Raw genomic sequence first — 21,753 nt, forward strand, 5'->3', positions numbered from 1 at the left:
TCATGCAAGGGCGATTTTAGTGTATCTCAATTACTGTAGGAAATACTTATTTACAAGATTTTAACATTAAGAGCAGAAATCCAGAAAGACATCGTCAGCGGTCCAGTATTTTGGTCCTTTTTTTAAAGTCATCAATTTAATTTTTTTTTTTTGTTTGTTTTTTCTCTTGCATGGCATCGGCACACCAAGCGCTCACAGAGTCTTTGGGGTGTTGCCTCGCTTTCAGGCACTTTTGGTTGCCCCTTTTCTACAGGGCTAGATTTTGGTCCTTACTGCCAAGTTGAGAATAAGTGCACTTTTCTGGTTAGAGAATTAAATACAAAACACGAGACAGAAAAAAAAAACAAACCATAAAATACAACAAAACACAAAAACTGTTCAAATATTTCAGTAACTCGAAATAGCTTCTCCAACCCTTTAGCTGCAGCATCTTATCAGTTCAGATTGCTTGTCGACAGATCTGCAATGGGGTTTCTTGAAAGTAGAAGATGGTTCTTTCCTGGTAACTGATTGATTGAGGGGGGAGAGTCAGGAATAAGTAGAAGGGTTGTAACAGAATCACAATATTAAACACATAGAAAAAAAAAAACAAATCATGAACTGGGGGAGAAGCTACACCCATTCTCAGCCATTCATTCCCCTCTTTTGGACTAGGGAAATCCCATGTCTTGTTTGGGGTAGGGTTCCCTGTGTCTCCAGTGTGAATGATCTCTCGGTTTTCCAGTTGGTCCCAGAAGGTTCCAGTGCTGCTTGGTTTGGTCCAGTGTTGTACATCCAGTGACGGGTGGGGCTGACCCCGTGGCTGCCTGCAGTCTGTGGGGCAAGAGACGCATCTTCTGTGTACAAGGAGGAAGGTTATATATGGGTTGTCCAGCTCTTCAGCAAGTGTATCAGTCGCAGAGTCGGTAGAAATTGAAGTAATAGTCTGTAACTTGTGAAATATCCACTATAAAGTCATAGCATCCGGATGCCCCCTAGAAGAGATACATTTGGGAACAGTTAGAAGGGGGATCTGTGCTAAAACAATAGGGAAGCAGAATTGCATGATCTGGGTACAAGAAATAAGGCAGAATTTGTTTAACCACTTACTGTCCCCAGAGTTCCAAATACTGTATGCTGCACTCCACAGGATCATATCCAGAAAATAAAAAGCCTTTAAGGAGAAACAAATATCTTCCCTCCTTGATCCTCAACCTTTTAACACGTTTCACCATTAGGCTCATCATCAGCGTTATGGTGAAATGCGTTTGAGGATTGAGGAGGGGAGATCTGGTCAGTGTTTCTTGCTCCTTAAATAAAGACTTTCATTTCCGGATCTGATTCTGTGGAGTGCGGCATATTAGAAACTGATTGCTTGCAGTGGAGACATGCTTGGTGCCTGCACCTGGGACTTGCATGCAATTAGAAGCTGAATTTGGAATGTGAGCGCTGTTTTGCTTTGCTTTGGATCACTTGCTGTCCCCATTTTACATAAAGGGGCAGGCGGCAGCCCTCCCAGGGTGGAGTGACATTTTAAAATCTCTTTTTTTTTTCTTGATGCTTATGCATGCTGTCCAACGAGCACAATACAGTGATCATACAGTCCATGGGACAGAGGCAATGAGTGGTTCAGGAGCCACGTGAGCAACCAAGTGTCATCCAGTACCATTGCCCAATCACCCCTCTCCTGTATATGTCAGCTCCATTCCGTCTCTGATCTGACCTGCATATTAACCCCTCACCTACCTTACCATGTACACTAACCACTTCACCTCCATCCTCCCACTGTGTGACCTCTATACCTCCCTCTGTGTATCACCTGTATATTGAAGGGGTTGTACTGTCCTGGCATTTTTATTTGATGTATTATATAAAGCAAAGGGATCAACCCTTTTTATTTCATGTCTTTGGCCAGTTTTCTGTTCCTTTTATATTGTAAAAAAAAAAAAATCCTCCTAGTGGTTCCAAAGCTGAACTGCAGGCACACAGCTAAGTACACGGACCTGTGATCCAAGCACCCTAGCACAGTCAAATCTTCTGCAGAAGACCCTGCTGATAAGCAATACGCTTTGGTGTACTGTCTCTTGCAGGAGCAGTAGGATATGGCTTATGTCATCCCACTGCTATTCATACGTGCCCTTTGTCAAACAGCAAAGCCCTAATTGGACCAGAGTGCTGCTCTCCCCTTCCCAGTCTGAGTGCAACTATGTGGGATTACAAAAGGCCAATATCAAGACTTATTAAGGTGATTATGCTAGTGTTGTAGTGTTGAGTACAAATATACTCAGACTGGAAGCACACTTTTGTGCGTTTTTTTAAATTATTCCTAATCTTTACAAATGGAAACACATCAAACAGCATGTTGTGTGTCGTTGCGCATTGATCTGCAATGCAATGTGTTAAAACTTGCGGTAGCACATGTAACACAAGGCTGCACGCGTTAATGTGTGTTTCCATTGATTGCAAATGAAATGCGCCAGCAATACAAAGGCGCCTCAAAATGCAAACTCTGATCATGTTTCACTTACTCAATGCATAAGGCCTAACTGAATACTTTAATACAAAACCAATGGGAACTAAGAGATCTGCAGCACAGAAATATATCTGTCCTATTTTTGTAATAAGGGCACTTGGATGTGACTAGCTTACCGCTGGGGACACCCGCAGGTGGAAGGAGAAGTCCTGGGATGGATACACCTGGAGTGACCATAAATGGAACGGTGATGGAGATGATGGAGCACAAACACCGGAAACCTGGGGAAAGAAAAATTGATCATAAAGTCTTCAAATACATACCGGGAACACACCTACCTGCACAGGGTGTTTCTGGGCCCATTCATGCCAATGCAAAGTGTGTTGAGACACCCTCTGTTAGACAACCCATTCAAAATGAATGACTGCAACGTGTCTGGATTCACAACTTTTACATTTAGGCCATGTGTTGTGGTGCCTTAAAAAAGAGGGGCAACAAATGTAAAGTGGGCAATGTAAATGGACCCTTTCACCCAGGCATTGTCCTGATGCACCAGTCCACCCCAAAACCCCACTAGCTAGAATATGTGGAAACCCTTTTACTTTCCTGTTTTAAATGAAGACTTCTATTCCCGAAAATACCCAACATGGGATCCTTGCTTTCATACACTGTTTGATATATTAAAGTGCTAGGAAGTCTCCCACAGCCACCATGCACACATTGGCAGTTTAAATCTGGTGATACATCAAATAAGTACATTGAATAACACAGACTTCCAAAAGCAGACACAGCTACCCCACACATGAGGAGCTTTTTGGAAGCTGGCTGCAGTAGATTATATAAGACTTAGATTAAAGGAAACCTGTGCTGGAGAAAGATATGGGCTCCTACTGCTGAACTCTTATTCTTAAAATTCCATTTGCCTAGTCGTCCTACTGATCCAATGGCTTCAATGTTCTCTAAGTCACTGCCCCGAAACATGTACACGAATCAGGAGTACCAACTTCACTTTTAGCTTTACTTGCTGCATGATGTTCCAAGCCAGCTACTCCTTTGAGCTACTTCACTTGAACCGACGTTCTAATTTTAGCACAAAGTGTTTACTGGCTAGCATTAGTACATCACAGATAAACAGACTGTAGTATGCATACCCGGGAGCAGCTTTGATCTTCTGAAGCTGATCTGGTTACAGATGTCTCACAGTTCTTACCAGCTGATGATTCACAGAGATTCACTGACACAGGGAATGTGGAGCTAAACAGCAACAAACAAATTAAGTGTAAAAAATGATAGTTCAATGACAGTTGTATTATTAGTACAGCTGTCCTTTAAATATAATACCACCAACCTTAGTGCAGCCTGTCATGTAAAATACTTACCTTCCCCCTAATTCCAGCAATTTTCACTGTGCTGGCCCAGCGCCACACAACCTTTGCTTGAAAAGTGTTCCTGATACCTATGGATGAGCCATACTAGGCTGGACATCTGGTTGCTGCCATGCGTATGGCTCATCCATAGGAATGAATGGAAGTGCAGCACTCATGTGCACTAAGAGGACCTGAAGGAGAGGTTCTCTGAGCGCAAGCTGTGAGCAGGAAGGTAACAGGCAGGAAGGTAGGTATTTTAGAAGGCAGGCTGCACTCAGAGTGGTGGTGGGATTACTAAAGGTACAGGTGCCCTTTAAGGCCACACAATAAAGACTAGAGTTCTGTTGAGCACTTACTTGAGTTCCAGTGTCACACTGCCTGTCAATGAGCTGTACTTGCTGAGAGGGAGTGAATACGAGTAATTGCCTGGACTGCAAAGACAGACAAACCAAGATTATTTGCCTGATTTATATAATGCTGACATATTGTTTACAGCTTTACACAGAACAATAAACCAATCAAATTTGCTGCTGCTAAATGACGTTACAGTCTAATATCCCTACACCAGTGTCATGTGCATCTGCTGGGGCCAGTCTGGGTGCAGATCAATACATCTATTGGTAGGCTATTGAATTGTGGGAGGGGAATAAAGCACCCATAGGAAACCCACGCAAACACAATATCAGTTTTGAAGTTCCCATAGATATTAGATGACTCTTACCCTACACTGACAATATCAGCAGGATCAGGTATCATTGGTAACATCTTTGGAAAACGGCATGTCTCAGCAGACAAGTAAGCTAACAGACCTCATTGAAAGGTCTATTGGCACAAAATCAGAGCGATGACATATGGGTCTACTGTGCACACCATGAGCACCATTATAAATGAATTCAAAGTCTACAACATTATTAAACACCAGACTTTTGTCAAAGGTCTTTATCGAGGTTTTGGGTGAAGAGAATCTGGAGGTCTGAATGCTGCACTTTGTTTAAAGCTCTAATTATACCTTCAGTTTAAATCTGCTATATAAATGAATGGCGCATCAGGACAAATCTTGTGCAAAGTCTTAAGGTGCTCATACACTGGCCGAATTTCGGCCGGTTTTTAATGTATCGGCCGAAATGTGCACAGTGTGTGGGGCTGTCGGCTCCCTTTCAGCCAGCATTCCTCGATCAGTTGATCGAAGGAACCTGCTGGAGAATGTGCAATCAGAGCCGGGGTTCTATCGAAAGCTCCGACTTGTCGAGCTCTCCGACTGGGTACGTCACATCCGGTGACTGCCAGTAGGAGATGTACAGCAGATGCAGCTAGTGCGCAGGGCCTGAAAATCCTTGTCGAACTGTCTAACTATTGCCACGGCTAGCGGCTTATTAGATTCTATAACCTAGTACAAACTTATATTTGTCCTAGGTTATAGAAGTTGATAGCCGCGCAGGCGCAGTGGCAACTGTGGTTGTAGAAAGAATCATGTGGCCACGCAGGCGCTGTAACATAATATAACCTTTGACTAGGTTATAGAATCCCATGAGGCAATAGCCACTGCGCCTGTGCAGCTAACGGCTCATTGGCTTCTATAACCTAGGACAAATATAACTGTAGTAGGTTATAGAAGTGGATAGCCGTGCAGGCGCTATGGCAATAGTTAGACAGTTCGACAAGGATTTTCTGAGCATGCGCACTAGCACCATCTGCTGCAAATCTCCTGGCAGTCAACAGATGTGAAGTCACCAGTTGGAGAGGTCGACAAGTTGGAACTTTCGATAGAACACCGGCAGCATGAGCTGCCTGCTCTGATCGGGTATTCTGACAGGTGCTGTCGGCACCTGCCAGTATAGAATGCAAACAGCGGTCATTCCTCGATCGACACACTGTTTGTGTTGATGGAGGAATCGCGTACATTTTTTTCGTTTCGCCGGCGGGTTGAACGAAAAAAATTGATAGGTGTATGGCCAGCCTTACAGTTTACTTTATTAAGAAAGCAGACACAGCCTGAGTAAAATATCCCATTCCCTACCAGCATGCTGTAGAGATGGGTCCTTGCTCTCTTTGGGGAAGCAGTGGCCTCTCTTGAAGTGGTCCAACCCCCCATCCCCTCCTCCTTTACGCAGAGTCAGAGCTATAACTCTCCAATCAGCAGCATGTGATTTATTGATTGGAGAGCTATAAGTCTGACTCAGCAGGGCTGTGTCAGACCTTTTTGTTGTGATGAACGGTTGGCGGTTACAATACTCTAAACAACTCACCTGCAGGTGCCTTGAGAGGAACACAGCTGATCTGTAAGGAGAGTGTCGGTCTCCACCAGGCGAATAGAAGAAACAACAGCACGGGATTCTGCAAGACAGTGAATAGTCTGTTAGACCCATGAGCACCCATAATCATATGTGCAGTTTCAGCTATATAACTAAAACTGGCTAAATAAATACATTAAGTCACAAATATCAACAATGTAAGAGCTGCCTGTGTTATTTGGGCATGTAATAAATGTATCTCTGGCAAGTTTAGTTATTCTTAACTTTATTCTCATCTTTATATCCTGCTTAGTACATACTACATAATATTCTGCTCTAAAACTTACTAGGCTTCTGCCAAGTTATTACAGAAATAAAATAATGCAGATGACAAGCAATTAAAGTGAACCTGTGGACAGATTATGCACACAAAGTATATACAGATGCTCAACAAGCAGTAAAAACAATTTAAAACAAGCCCCCTATTCATCTCTGCATCAATGAGCATTGTGGAGAAAAGAATTCACAACATACAGATTGCCAGCCCTCTAAACTGTTAGAAATGGACGAAACCCCATGCACACAGGGAGCATGATTTTGAACAGGATCTGGCTGACAGAAAGATCCTGTGTAAAATCTTGTCTGTACACTGATACTTTTGTAGTAACGTTTACATGCCTACAGGATACAAATGTACCCTGGAGGCTGCCGTTGAGCTCAGCACTGACGTCGCTGATTACACACTATTGATAGGTCCCTGCCGCCAAGTGTCCTTGGTTGTTAGGGTGCAGGCGGCTCCCATAGAGTATATTTGTACTGTGCACATGTAAATGTTAACACAAATGTTTACATAAATAAATCATAAAGTATGTCCACAGCCAGAATTTACCATATTTGGCTTAGGCAGCTTTAAACTGCAGATTAATACCAGTGTACATGGGCTCTTAGAGTCCTTGTTACGATATTTGAGGATCTTTGAGACTAAATAAAATCAGTTCAGGGATGGCTTGTTTTAAAGTTCTTTTTCAGCTTGTTAAGAACATGGCAGAGGCCCACTTTAAGTTCTGTGAACCTGTTATGTATATGGCAGGATCAGTGCCCATTCATTTGTATATTTCAGGACCAATGAAGTCAACCAGCAAAAGACTGCTGAGAAATGTCATCTGTCTTTTCTTAAGGTGACACTAAACTAAGTAAATCTTAAAAATGCATTCAAGTACCCTAACTATTAACAAAAAATGTGTCTTATTTGTGTATCACTCAGCTGTAAATCCTCAAATCATCTCTGAATTGGTGCTGACACTGTCCTTCCTTCTGGAGGGGGGCTACTTCTTTCCCCATGGTCCCTGTGTGTGTTGTAAAGTAACCATCGCTCCAAACTCGCTCCCGTGATGGGCCACAATCTCACATTTAGTTATCTCATTTGTATTCAGATTGTTGTTATCACAGGAGCGAGATGGAGCAGTGACTACTTTACAAAATACACATGGACCATGGGGAACAAAAGTAGCCACCCTCCAGAAGGAAGGACAGTGTCAGCACCAATTCAGAGATGATTTGAGGCTACATTTTTGTGATAGTTATGGTACTTGAATACATTTTTAAGATTTAAGTGGAACTCTAGACATGGAGGGTCTATTTTGGTTTATGCCCCACACCCTGGATGAACCCTAGACCCTTCTTTAAGGTAATGGATCTTCCTCCTACCATTTGCTAGTCATGGAGGATGATACATTTTTCCAAATCCTTTGACCTATATGGCAAGGCTTATGGGTAGACAATCCCTCCTAAAAATGATTAGCAAAGCATTTGCATCCTAAAAAGAGATTATAGATAGTTGTTTATGTCTATTGTTATTCGGCTTTATTAGAATGTACATCATTCTTCTGATTAATATTAAAGACCTATAACTGCTGTTCAATGCTCTATTTCATGACTCACTCATCTTTAAATTGGATGAAGGTGATAATACTGATGGTTAATTATCCAGTAGGCAGGCTGGAGTTGGAGGAGGGACACCAAGCTGTATGTGGAGCCAAAGGCTCAGACATTAGGCTGAATGTTTTTTTTTGAAGTGTATAAAATAATGGAAATCTTACCATTTGCTTGTGTGACGTCAGCAGTATTTGTGACCATGGTCTCTTCCTCCACACTTCTCTTGTTGCGCAGGTCCTGACCAGGCAGGCTGTTGGGGCTGTGTTTAGTTTTGCTCTGAGTGTACTGGGGTGGAGGACTTACAGGGCGAGCTGGAGTTTGTAAATGGTTGCGGTTCTTATCCAGGACCCGGGATTTTGCCTTCCTGATGGTGACTGATGAAGCATTGTCTGTACAAGAGATATAAAGATGTATAATTCATGCGGGCAGCTAGCTTCATTAGTAGATAGAGAGAGGACAATGCTGCCTACAGTACATTTTAAAGCCATACAAAGTCAATGAGGAGGTCTATGATCATAAAAAAAATCAGATGCCCCTTATACCTGCACAGAAGAGCTTGCATTTCCAAATTCCACCCCTTGCACATGAACATCTTGCTATTCCTCAACCTGCCACCCTGAAACATCCTCTATAGCTTAGTGCTTTCTAAGGCCTTGCAGCTTTCCCACAGACATGCCAGCTTTGATTACAGTATTGGGATGAAAGCCGGGATCTTTTGCCCTACTGGGGTTGGTTTTGGCACAGGGAGTCCTAATACAGGAGAGGTGAGCATGCAAATAAGATTACATTAGAAAGTTTACTGTTAGAGTTGTGATCAGTGTTACATCAGGGTTAGTGTTTAAAGTGTATTTCCACTTTTGCAACCAAATTAGGATAACACCTTTTTTATATTTCCCATTCACATAGCTGCTTACATTTTTAAGTGCTTCTACTTGCTTAAAAATCCTACCTTGCTACCCTGTAATGTTAAAGAGGGGGCTGTGGGAAGTTATGTTTACTCTAATTAACCCTGTTTGCCCCTGTGCTGGCAGACCTCATTATCATTAATAAACTAGATTTGAACATGCTCTGTCCTAACAGAGGGGTGAAGCTTAGACGCAATGTATGTCATTAAGAGGAAGCTCAGACTGTCCCTCAGATTGTCCCTCTACGTTCCCCTTTAAACCACTCAGAGTAGCCTGGAATCTGCACAAAGGCCTTTCCCAAAGAAATATATAAAGGGTAAGAAATATTTTTAAAAAAAAATATTTTTAGGTATGCTGTGTGAATGGGAACAGAACACACATTTATTGGTGGTTTTCTCAAATTCGACTGCAAAAGTGGAATAACACTATAAGTTACAGTTAGGGGTAGTGATAGAATTACAGAGAGGGTTAGGGTAACAGCAAAGGTTGGTGTGAGGGTTTATAGAGAGGGCTAAGCTGGCCATACCCTATCCATGCTAAGCAGAGTGCATGGAGGAATCTCCCCTGACGGCTTTTCTATTCTGACAGTGGAGGCTGTGCAGCTGTCAGAATACCTGAACAGTGACTGCAGCCAATTATCTGCATTCATCCAATGCTACAGCCAATCATCTGCTGACAGTTTTTGAAATGGATCCTTCAACAAAAGTCAAGTTAAAAATCAGCTCTTGTCAAATGGAGTGGTACCAGAAAGGTCAACCGGTCGACCAGGTCAGCAGGACTCAACCGAAATTCAAGCAGTGTATGGCCAGCTTTAGTGCTGGGTTATAGGGAGGGTTAGTATGAGGGATACAGAGTGTTAGTGTTAGAGTTACTGGCAGGGTTAAAGTGGGGGGCACAGGGAGTGTTAGGGTTACATGGAGGGCTAGTGTTAAGGTTACAGGTAGGATCAGTATAAGGGTTACAGGAAGCACTAGTGTTACGGGAAAGGTTAATGTGAGGGTTACATGGGGTATTGGGGTTAGTAGGAGGGTTACTTTGGATTTACAGAGAGGGTAAGTATAAAGAGGTTTAGGGCAAGGCTTATCTCTCAGCAACTGGAGCTCTTTGCCAAAACTACAATTGCTGTTCTTCCAGCACTGAAAAGTAATGTATTAATGTCACTTCGCCCGAATAGATCTTGAGTCAGCATTTAATTCCCTGAGTGCAGCAGTTCCTTAATTTCTTCATAATGGTGATTCTTACCTGATACTGAGGTGTCCGGACGAGAAGCTGTTTTACCATGTGTGACAGCAGGAGAAGTAGACATACTAGGAGGGGTGGAGCAGCAGATAGCTTGACACGGCGGGTTGAGACAAAGGTCTATTGTGATGGAAGGATTCTGTTTGTGTAGCCAATCTGTTAAAATTGTGAACCATACAAATGTCCATTAGCCAACACCATAAGAAAACCAAACCTAAAATCTGATATTGAGAGAGGTGACTGACCTGTACTTTCTGTGACGTGTATAGGTGGGGTGGTGGAACTTCTCAGCTGTGTGGTTTCAAAGTTCTGACTTGAGCTACAGAATGAAACATGTGAGATGAGTACGGATTATGGGCAGAAATACCCATTGTACTATATTCCAAATACGTTCTAGAGAAAGGGTAGGCAACTTCGATACCTCAGCTATGGTAAAATTACATTTGAGCTTCACCACAGCTGGTATGCTGAGGTTGCCTACCCCTGGTGCAGATCCTAATAAAAATGATTAAGTGATATAAGCCAAAGAGACATACCGTGTACACACAGCAAAAGGGAGATTGAGACGGACCTTTCGGAAGAAAGTGAGAGTGCAGGTACCAGGTGGAGTGAAAACACTGCCAGAGTCAGAAGGCAAGAGGAAGGAGACAGCACCAAACAAAGGGCAGAGAAAGAAGGTACAGAGGTCGGTGCAGATAAAGCAAAAAGAAAAAAAAAAACAGATCATATTAAACATTCTAGCCCTTTCATACGAAACCATATTGCTGCTGCTAATGAAAATTCCAGCCCTGAAGGAGGTCTTTTCATCAAATCATATAGACATCCATTTGGTTACAGTATCTTTGACGTCCATCCAAATCCTGATCCCATCCTAAGCCCCAATGAAGGAGGAGTGTTGTTGCCCCCCAAAATGAGTCGGCTGTTTTTTGTTCGATGTTTGACACTTCGATTTGTGAATTGTGAATGGGTTGCCAATGCACAGCAATGGACATAAAAACAGGACCCGCGGCATTTGTTAACACAGCATGAGTGTTGTGGTGGGCTGCAGTGTGGGTCTCTTGCAAGCTACTGTAGTTGTGCGTTAAAAAGCTATTTTTAATGATTGGCCTGCAATGCATCGCACAAAGTTCCATGCATTACAGTAAAACATGTGTTACTACAACAAATAGGTCTGAAGGGGCTCTTAAGAATATCATATGCGATAGTATAAGTATTAAAGCTTACTGGCTTACTTTCCTCATCATAACATTTTTTTATGGACAAACAAATGTGCCTTAAAACTTGCCAGAACATTTGACTTCCTCAGGTGGAGTCAATTCCCTAACATAGCCCTTTCCCTCCCTGCACATCACAGACCTCTTTTCTTCTGGGAGGGTCTAATTACTGTATGGGCTGCCCTAGCTCCTCCTAATTTCCCCACATAACCCTTTCTGTACCTGCTAGGGACAGGGTCTCTTTAAGGTACAGGCTGTATTAATCAGTAATAAAAATGTGACTGAATATTTGTTGTAACACAGAAATGAACATTTAGACTGGTTGCTGTGGATCATTACTCTAAAATCAATGAAAGGCATTTAAAGGAGAACTATGAGGTGAGTGATTTTCACTCATCCTCATAGTTCTAGCCGACCTGTGACAATGAAACTGTCACAGGTCGGCTCAGTAGATCGGGAGGTGAGCGAACACATACCGGCGCTCGCTCACTTCTCAATCCTGTGCCGGCAAAGAGCCATGACAGGGGAGTGACTGGATTCCTCCCTCCCCTGTCCGATCCTCCAGCCCTGACTGGCGGAACGGACAGGGGAGGGGGCGGGTACAGCTGGCTCTGCCTCTATATAGTCAAAATGTGCCTTAAAACTTGCCAGAACATTTGACTTCCCCAGGTGGAGTCATATATAGTCAGAGCCAGCTGTCACTCACGCAGCTGGGCGGATCCCGACATAATTGTCGGGATCCGTTTCAGCTGCGGCGTCTCAGCAGTAGCTTGCGGTATACTGAGCTTAGGGTGACGGGAGGACGCTAGTTTGTGTCCTCCCGTTACCCTTAGGAGAACTATGGGGAAAAGCCCTGACCCCATAGTTCTCCTTTAAACTGTTTTGCGAGTGTCTCTATTCTAAAGGGACATAAGTAAAAGCAGTAATCCAGAACCACTGTGTAGCATTACATGGCAGAAAGCAGAGCCTGGGTGTGTAATCAGCAAAAATGGCTGCCCCATGAACATCTATAATTAGAGGTTATACAGTTTTTAAAACCATTATATAACATAATTAACATTGAGCTGACATATTCTCCTTATATAAGTAAAACATCATTATAAAGACATCACAATCCATTTAACTCCATGCTCCAATTAATACACCACATCAAGTCTACAGCGCTGCAATGCAAAAGCTGCACTTACCCATCCATATCCAAAAGGTCATCCTCGCTGCGTAAATTCAACACATATAGCGTTGTCATTGAGATAACACTGCAACATTAAACAGAGGAATTTGGTGAGAGAAAGCAATTGGGTGGATTCTATGGGGTTCATTTAAAAAAAGGCGGAAGGGTGTACGCCGGGCGGATGCTGTTTGCATGGTACTAGCACCCCTGGGGTTTGGTTGGTTGGCTGGGCAAATGTATGTCATCCTTTCCTTGGCAGGGAATAAGGAATTGAACTGTAGCAACATTTTAAAAAAAGGTGCTTCCCGCCAAAAAAATACCTGACACTATGTAACAGGGAGGGGAGGTTAAGAACGATGTCAAGTCTTATTATTTGAGGTCCGGTTTAAGTGAACATTCATTTATCAAACTGAACATACACTTTCCATAATGAAGAGTCACTGTACTAACTGAACAGTCTCTACTGCTTTAGTAAATCAACCCCATAATTATCTCTATGTAGATCTCTATGTCCATGATTCCTGTCAGTGGGAAGATTTCATGTATACAGATTAACAGCCTTATTTTAAAGTTAGCTATGTTGCTTTTGGAAAAAAAAGGATGGCATTTTTAAAGCAGAACTCTGGGCAAATTTTTTTTTAACCCTTGCAGTGGGGGGGGGGGGTGTCTAGGTGCTAAAAAACAAAGTTATACTCACCCAAACCACAGAGCAAGCTTGCTTCTACTCCGGTCCCTGAAGCCTATCTCCTCCTCCACGGCTGCGATGGTATGTCCCTCGGCGTCCTCACGTCCTATACACTGTGTATAGAACGTGATGACTCAAGGATTCTTAGACTGCTGCAGTGGAAGGGGAGAGAGGTTCCAGGGACCACTCTAAGAGCAAGCCGGCTCTGAGGATTGGGTGAGTGAATGTTTTGGGGTAGCCCCACTGCAAAGGTTAAGAACAGTTTTGACCCGAGGTCTGATGCTTTTAGGGATTCCAAACACTCTAATACCTGAAAGCCATGATAATGACTAAAACAATGATGGTTGCTTGGAGGAATCGTTGGCTGACACAGCTCTGCTCAGCTGGGGGTGGTACCGACTAGAATAAAGAATAGACAATGATGTTCAGTACCACACACAAACATTTACACTCATGTATTCACATCACTACATGTGGACTCTAATATTGACACATATTTAAAGTTTAAATCCCCCCCCCCCAAAAAAAAAACCCACACTATATGTATTGTAGATTACCAGTACGTTTATGTTGTGGTTGGATACGTCTTTTTTTTCAGACTAAATCCATTTTCTACAGGTTCAGAAAAATACCTGTTGACCCTGCTAGAAACCCAGTAACTTGTAACTTTCTGTGCATTGAACTGAAAACTCAAACAATCTATCTTCTGTGAACTACATAACCCCTCCTCCCTATGTAATGGGGATGAGTGAAGGAGAAGGTGCATGAAGTCCAAATCAGGAGAGCAGCCTATGGTGACAACTTTGTTTCTCGATACAGTGAGCAAGTGAGAGTTGTCACCCTAGGACAAGAAGTATGTTATCGTCAGGATAGCCAGGTAAAAATAAAGGTAGAAAAAGCTTAAAAGAAGGAAACTCGTGCAGCCACCACATCTGGTAAGCTGGTAAGCTGCAATATATTACATTTTTGTTTTTGGGGTTGGATACATTATATGCAAAAAGGACAGACATATCTAAACTCAGCATTTATTGACATGGGAAATGTCCTTGTGTATATAGTTCTGTCAAACACGTATATGTTTTATTTATCAATATATATCTATGGCTGATTGCCTGGTATTCAGCTTTATTAACATATTAAGGACTGCTCATTTCGTTCCTACCTTGCCCATGATTTTGGAAGGACGTTGCTTAAAAGGAAGACTTCCTGCACGGCTGAACTGGCTTCCTGTGTGGCTGCAGAAAGAAAAAAACAGAGGGAGGATTATAGAGAACTTTCCACAAATCATTAGCAACCAGCATCCCAAGTTGCTAAAAACTGGGTGGGGAGATGTCTAAGGGCCATACATATCTCCCTGTCCAGCTCTTAGCAACCTGGGATACTCTGGTCGGCGTCCCGTCCAGCTCCTGGCAACCAGTGACGTCAATGAACTGGGTCGGATGCCGGCCAGAGCTGGAGCCATAAGCGTGCACCATCAGCACACTACCCCGAACATGCAACACCAGCACACTACTCCCCAGGCCTCAGATAGTGAAAAGGCTAGGGACATCCTTGGCAAAAATGCTGTAAACTTAAAAGTAGGGAACTTCCGGTATCAGGAAGCCGGGCGGTGAGTCATTACATGTCACACGGCTTCCTGATTAGCCGGTAAAGCAGGGCGGCGTGGAGCCGGCTTCCCAGCTAATCAGAAAGCTGGCCGGCGAGTCATTACACGCCACCCAGCTTCCTAAATGGGACTTCCAGTATCGGTATTGGCGAGTATTGGAAAAAAAATCGGTACTAGTACTCGATACTGAAAAACGGTATCGGTGCTTCCCAAATTAAAAGCATAGAGACAATTCAGGATAAAACATGATTAGGTCAATTGCATACCTGTTAGTGCTCTTCATACTGTCAAGCCGCCTGAGTTTGGCCAACTTGCGACTCCACCTCTCCAGTTCATCAATACGAGTCTCCAAGTTGTCTGTTAGCTTACAGAGCTCCTTGACTGCACCTACATTCTCCATGAAGATTCTCTCCTAGAAGTCAAAGCGGTATATCAGAGTGAGTCAATATGCCTTTACTTTACTCAACTAAAGCTGGCCATACACTGGTAGATTTGTCGTTCGAAGTTTTGTTTGGAAATTGTGTTTGGTTTTTACATTCAATTTGGGAATGAATGGAGTTTCCTGAACCAAAATCACATTCACTATTAACATTTGTTTATTCAAGAAATATTTTCCATTATGCGCCTTCGGGGTTTTTTTGGCACTACAGTTGAAAATAATTGTCAATTTGACCCCACTAAGTAGGGATGCACAGATACTTTTCGAGTACCAGTGCAGATACTTGGCATTTTCATGAGAACTACCAGGGTTGCAGCGGTTGCAGCTGGGACCTGGCTCTGGCGCTCCACCACTGTCCTGAAATCATTAGTCTGTATTGTTTTAGAAAAACTGTCACATGACAATAAACAAAAATGTATCAGTACTCGTACTTGTAAGTACTCGGCAAGTACCAGTACTCGTGCTCGCAAAACTCGTATCTGTGCACCCCTTTATTTATATTTATAAAAACAAAATCATACATTAAAGCAGAGATGTACAAATTTTGACTTATATTCTACTTGTGTGCAGGCAGCTTTAGTCAATAGCTGTTCCTTATAGTATTTGTGTTAACAGTAATTCTAGGTTTACCAAATACACTGAAAACAATGGTTTTCCGGGCAGAGGGGTTACCTGGACACCTTTTATTTACATAGGGAGCAACAGTGTGACATAGACTTATAAACACAAATGAAATTCTTACGTTCTATAAAAATAATCATTTAAGACAGATGCCGGCCTTATCATGACTGATAAGAATAGGAGGTATATAGGTGAAAATGATTTTCCAACTCCCTTATCAAGGCAAGCATTTGTTTAGAACTCTGAGCAGTTGCAATCTTGAAATATCTGCTCCAGTTCAAAGTGCATACAATCGGAAATAATTCATCACCCTAAAAGTATACAAACTGCTTGTGTAAATGATAAATAAATGTATGTTGTTAATAACATTTCATCAATTGTGATCAAACAGACATGAAACTAAGCCTTTGCCAATCTTAAAGGGAATTTCAGGTAAAAGCACAGAAAAAACAAGTATTTTATAAGGTTATAAGGTGCAGCGTGGTGATTACTATTCACCTCGGCTTTGTGGATGTCCCTCTTATGCGTTATGAGGTGAAGCGATTTCAGTGTGATACCAGGAGCTACAATTTGGACACTCACTGACACTCTGACACTATGTGATACTTTTTGGAGACACTGAAGGAAACAACGGTATCAAGAGTACCAGCTAAGTATACTTATACTCACCGCTATTTGTACGGCCGTACCTACAGCTTGGAATTTGCCACTGGTTACCTTTGCTGAACTCAAGCTTTGGATTGACATGGTCAGTTTTTTTTTATACCTATCTGGCTCATTGATATATTCCATTTCTATGGATACACCATGTGTACTGGAGATTGGTAATTTCGAAGATATTTATACCATGAGTTTATCAGTTAGTGTATTTGTGTCCCACATAGATTGGTGAGCACAGAGGATCTGCTTAATTCGCTCCGTACGGATATCAAGAAATCTGCAAACATTTTTCAGCTACCGTGCAGTTCATATATGAATGACTTTGAGGGTTCCACAATAGAATTTCTTTCATCAGTAACTAGCCGAGTGGGAATCATGTGCAATATATATGTGTGCTTTATATTTTAATATTGATTTTTTTGTATGTGTTTAATAAATTATATGTTTCATACATGACTATATAGTTGCAGGATTGCATTTGTTTTGGGATCTCCCTCAATGGGGAAATGTGCCAATTCTATGTAATACAGGAGACCCACCACTAGGGGATACACACTGCTGATATTTATGTTCTGGGACCCTCCTTCCCCAGATATATATTTTAAATGCTTACTTGCAATGTTTTTCCTTTTCACAAACGTGTATTATAGACATGCCTTTGAACTTCTTAGCAAATTTGACTACTTCAGGAAGAGTCAACTCCCTAGCACATCCCCCTCCCTCCTTGGATAGCCTTCTCTTCTTCTGGCAGTGTCTAATTACTGTTTGTGCTGGTCCAACTCCACTGCCCCCCACCTACCTACATAACCATTTTGGGCTGTTCACAATAAAACTGCTGATTTGAAGTAGGAAGTGATCAATTATTTCTGTGCAACTGGCGTGTGTTGGAAGCACGGGATGTTCTTACACACATATACAGTTTGCAAAAGAAGTGGAAAGTACATGTGACTAATCCATCCTTTTCCAACCCTCAGAGAAGGTAGCAATCAAGATGCACTGATTGGAGTCAGCAACACTACTCAGGCTTATTCCTAAAGGTGCTGCCACTATCCTGGCTGTATCTATAAACCAAATATTCCTAGCATATTTTACAATACCACATTATGGCCACTAGATGGTGCGGATGAGCATAGAAAATAAGTATTCCTTGCCTATGCTCCTTAGCACCATCTAGTGGTCATAATGTGGCATTTTCCTGCTATTACATTCGACTTGGAAAGAAATATGTCATAGTTCTTCCCTTCAATCATAGAGAACGAACGTTGACAAGTTTTGCAGGATAAATTTAGTCAGTTTATCAATATGCCCCCTAGTGTATGAAATCCATTGGCATTCTAAATCATACCTTGTTCACTACTAAGAAATTCTCAATGGTTTCGCCGTTGGCACATGTCACATCCCCAGTCTTTTTTACTGCCTCGGGAAGGATCTCCTGCACCTCCTGAGCAATCACTCCTGTTAAAAAAAAATAACATTTCATCAGCAAGACACCAGTGACCGTAAATTTAAAACAGAACCTGCCTCATACATAGCCTTATATTGCAATAAATAAAAGTCACAGTAAAATAGTGCTAGACTGGGGACATACAGGGCCCACCAAACAGCAAAGATTAAATAACCACACACAAGCAATACTCACTGCAGGGTACCTAGTTACATTGTTCTGAGATGTTATAGAGCAATCTTGTTTTTTCTGCACTCTATTGTGTAAACCTTAAAGTCGACTTGTCATGAAAATTCAAGGCAGCCCTCAATTCCCCCAGATTCAAAAAGGCTGGCAAAAATAAACCATTAGAAGAAAAAAATAAAAAGTGCTTACTTTGAATCCCTGTGGTAGTGATGTCACTGTGCCTCAGTGCTGCCTCCCGGATGCTTGAGATCCCATGAGAATGTGCTCCTGTACAGTGCAGCAACACATTCTCGTGCAATCTTGAGCATCTGACCCCTTCCATCTGTCAGAATTTTGCATATTATACTGTAATGGGCAGTTATGGTTGGGCTGCACTGGCAGAATCATTTGATAGGGGGCAACGTATTTAGGAGATACTATATCAGATCCTTGAAAACGTTTCTCTATGGAGTATAATCAGCTAATGTGTATGTCTACTCAAACTTTTTTTTTACCTTTGGCTATAGTGTAAAAGGGTTACAATTAGGGATGCACCGATACCGGTTTTTCAGTATCGAGTACGAGTGCCGATATATACCTTTCGATACTTCCGCTAGCATGGAGCCAGCTTCCTGGCCAAACAGGAAGCTGGGCGGCATGTCATTACCCGCTGCCCGGTTTCCTGATTGCACAGGAAGCCGCCTTCCTGCTGTTTGGCCAGCTGAATGCTGATTGGCCAGGAAGCCGGCTTCCCAGCCAATCAGCATCGAGCCAGCCAAACAGCAGGGAATCAGTTTCCCGGTCATTCAGGAAGGTGGGCGGTGAGTCATTACCCCCTGCCCGGCTTCCTGATTGGCCGGGAAGCTAGCTCCATGTTCCCGCAGTAAGTATCGGAGCATTCATTCAAGTATCGGAGAATTTGGGCAAGTACAAGTACGCACCCAAATGCGTGGTATCCCTAGATACAATTTATGTCTGTTTTTTACTGCTATCAGGAACTTTTTTGAAAGATTTTCCCTCAATTTCTGTCTCTGAACGGTTTCACCAGATAGGATGTGAGGGAAAATCTGAAACAAGGAGATACAGACAACAACAAAAAGCTCACCAGGATTCGAGCCTTTCCTATTCTACAAAAAAAAAGTGTTTTCATTTCTGTGTTGCCACTGAAGATCTACCCTTCCTGGTGAAACTGTTGTCAGCAGAACAGGAAGTGAGGAAAAATCTCTTTATCAGAGACCCGGATAGCAGAAAAACCTAACAAGGAATCTAACTCCTAAACGGATTTTAAAAAGTTGTTGGCTGAACATACACTTGTAGTTTTTATATACACTGACCACACAGTTAAGCAGACTTATTTATAGAGTTAGACCATGTAGACATCAAACTTCTGACTGAGTGGGTCCATTAATTTCTCGGCTTATTTAGGTGCGTAGGCAGCTCGTGGTGTTGTGGGCCGGACTGGCCATAGGGCAAACAGGGCACTTGCCCGGTGGGCCGGGCCATCACGAACACAATCTGTTGTTGATCAAACTAACCTAACTTACCATTTGGCTTTATGTTGTATGGTTGACATATGGTCATTTTGTACTTGACGAGAGATTTTATTCATATAAAAGCACTTTTAGAATTTAACGAGCAGATGGAACATAAATAGAACAACATTTTGGGAGTATGGCATTTTATGAGTATGGATTCTACCTGTTTCTGATCGGTCATCAAGCCCAACTGTGCTGGCAAATTCTGGCTTGTAATGATAATGAACAAGACGCATCTGGGAGATTCGTTTTAGCTGTTCAGTAGTATCAACCTGAGAAAACATTCAGAAGATAAGTCAGGAAAGAAAACCCAATGTGATCTTTGCACATAATAGAGCCAATATCTGCACTGAACCAACTTTCCTTACAAAGCCCAAAACATTCTTGCCATTGTAACAATACTCTCTCACTGCATCTACATTTCTCACCTCCTCAATGTCCTCCTTGGCTCGGATGTCAGATGGATGCATTAACGAGCCCATAATTTTTACATTCCCATGTACCACAAGAGCTTCATCTGGCCTTTCTGTGTTGATGCCAATGCGTCCATGGTGGAAGACGGTATCTGAAAGCTGTCCCCGCTGCCAGAGAACTTCACTGTCGCTCTCAAACTGTCCAGGATTTGAGGCCTAATGATCAAGAGTTTAGAATGAACAGTAACAAAATACATGGTACTGTAAAACATCCAACATAAGTAGACAGAGAACCCCATTCGAGGCACAGAATCTCCTCCCAGCGTCAGGAATAGGCCCCGAAGAAACCTGCACCTTTCGCATCTGTGGGTCAAATAGTAAAATAAAAAAGTGCCAATTCGTGCATAGAGTGCATAAATAAATCTAAAGTGCCAGTGCACCACTCTGACAGGCCTTAGGGGCCGGAGTGCAAAAAATATTGCCCCAGACTAGCCATAAGGCCTGTCTTGGAGGCGAAGTGCAGAAAATTGCAATGTGGTGTGTGACCAAGTGCCAGTGAGTCATGTGGGTTCCCACACCCATGTGACTTTCTGGGCACCCCTGGGACGCCACCCCCAGGGGGCACAACACCACGGGCTTCTGCCGCCCCCGAACCCTCGAGCCTCGACCAAGCTTTGCATCTTATTCAGTCAGTAGGCAATAGTGCCGAGGAAACTCCCCCCTCCTCTAAAAGGGAGTCGCCTCAAGCACCTACCTTCACTCCTGAGAGTACTAGGCGACCGTCCGTCCCAAGGACAGTCCATGCCTTTCCCCTCTAGAACTGATAAGAACAGATACTACACTTGATCTTAGCCAAAAGGCCGAGAAGCGAGTACACCCTAAGAAGAAAGGAAGGTCATAGCTCAGGAGCTGAACAAAAATTGAATTCCAGTAATTTATTTTTCCATTTTTTTACTAGTCAGGTACTGGGGAGTGGCTTCTTGGGTCAGAGTGATCTGAATGAGATATATGCTGGAGACCAGGCTTCAATTCCTGCTGGCTTACACAACTCTTCAGATTTGTATACCCTGTTTACTGAAAGCAGAGACTAACTCAAGCAGTCCCTACACAGCCTTCTCTGCACTTAGGTTTCTTAGGGAAAAAAAAATTTCAAGACAATACTTTGACTTGAATAAAGCCAGACATCCCAACTCTACCGGACGCTCCGGGAGTCTCCCGCTATATGATAGCGGCTCCCGGCCGCCCGGGAGAGAAACATTTTCTCCCGGAAAGATTAACTCTGCTCAATCTAGCAGAGTAAACCTTTCCCTGCAATCTGTTTTTTTTTCTGACATCGGAGCCGCCGGCCGCCGTCAGTCAGAAAAAAAAAAACCAGCAATAGGAATGCATAGCTAGATTCCTATTGGCTATTTCACTTTGCAATAGCCAATAGCAAACTAGCTATTGCACCCGCAAACTGCTGTTGTCAATCAGCAGAGGGGACCTAAAGTTCTCTATCAGGTCCTCTTCTAGTGATTGACAGCAGCAGAGGGCGGGTTCAATAGTTAGTTTGCAAAGTGAAATAGCCAATAGGAATGTAGCTTTGCATTCCTATGCTGTTTTTTTTCTTTATTCTGACGGCAGCAGCTGTCAGAATACAAAAAAAAACAGCAGATAGCAAGGGAAGCATTA

The 21,753-nt window shown here is 42.7% G+C and overlaps 1 protein-coding gene across 1 annotated transcript in view; it reads right to left on the bottom strand.

The window, feature by feature from the left end:
• Nucleotides 1-133: 133 nt before the first annotated feature.
• The window catches only part of MYRF (myelin regulatory factor), a 126,691-nt gene continuing 105,071 nt past the window's right edge, over nt 134-21,753 (bottom strand). The window contains exons 13-29 of the mRNA XM_018565168.1: nt 20,098-20,298; nt 19,833-19,941; nt 17,871-17,980; nt 15,072-15,217; nt 14,362-14,434; nt 13,510-13,598; nt 12,531-12,599; nt 10,666-10,746; nt 10,375-10,448; nt 10,133-10,285; nt 8,150-8,374; nt 7,758-7,763; nt 6,066-6,153; nt 4,176-4,250; nt 3,604-3,706; nt 2,629-2,733; nt 134-974 (exon numbers count right to left, since the gene is read on the bottom strand). Coding sequence (XP_018420670.1) covers nt 891-974; nt 2,629-2,733; nt 3,604-3,706; nt 4,176-4,250; nt 6,066-6,153; nt 7,758-7,763; nt 8,150-8,374; nt 10,133-10,285; nt 10,375-10,448; nt 10,666-10,746; nt 12,531-12,599; nt 13,510-13,598; nt 14,362-14,434; nt 15,072-15,217; nt 17,871-17,980; nt 19,833-19,941; nt 20,098-20,298 — 1,791 coding nt within the window. The 3' untranslated portion in view covers nt 134-890. The remainder of the gene's footprint in view (nt 975-2,628; nt 2,734-3,603; nt 3,707-4,175; nt 4,251-6,065; nt 6,154-7,757; nt 7,764-8,149; nt 8,375-10,132; nt 10,286-10,374; nt 10,449-10,665; nt 10,747-12,530; nt 12,600-13,509; nt 13,599-14,361; nt 14,435-15,071; nt 15,218-17,870; nt 17,981-19,832; nt 19,942-20,097; nt 20,299-21,753) is intronic.

This window comes from Nanorana parkeri, unplaced genomic scaffold, assembly GCF_000935625.1.
Source record: "Nanorana parkeri isolate BGI_ZX_2015 unplaced genomic scaffold, ASM93562v1 scaffold820, whole genome shotgun sequence".
Classification (NCBI taxonomy): Eukaryota; Metazoa; Chordata; class Amphibia; order Anura; family Dicroglossidae; genus Nanorana; species Nanorana parkeri.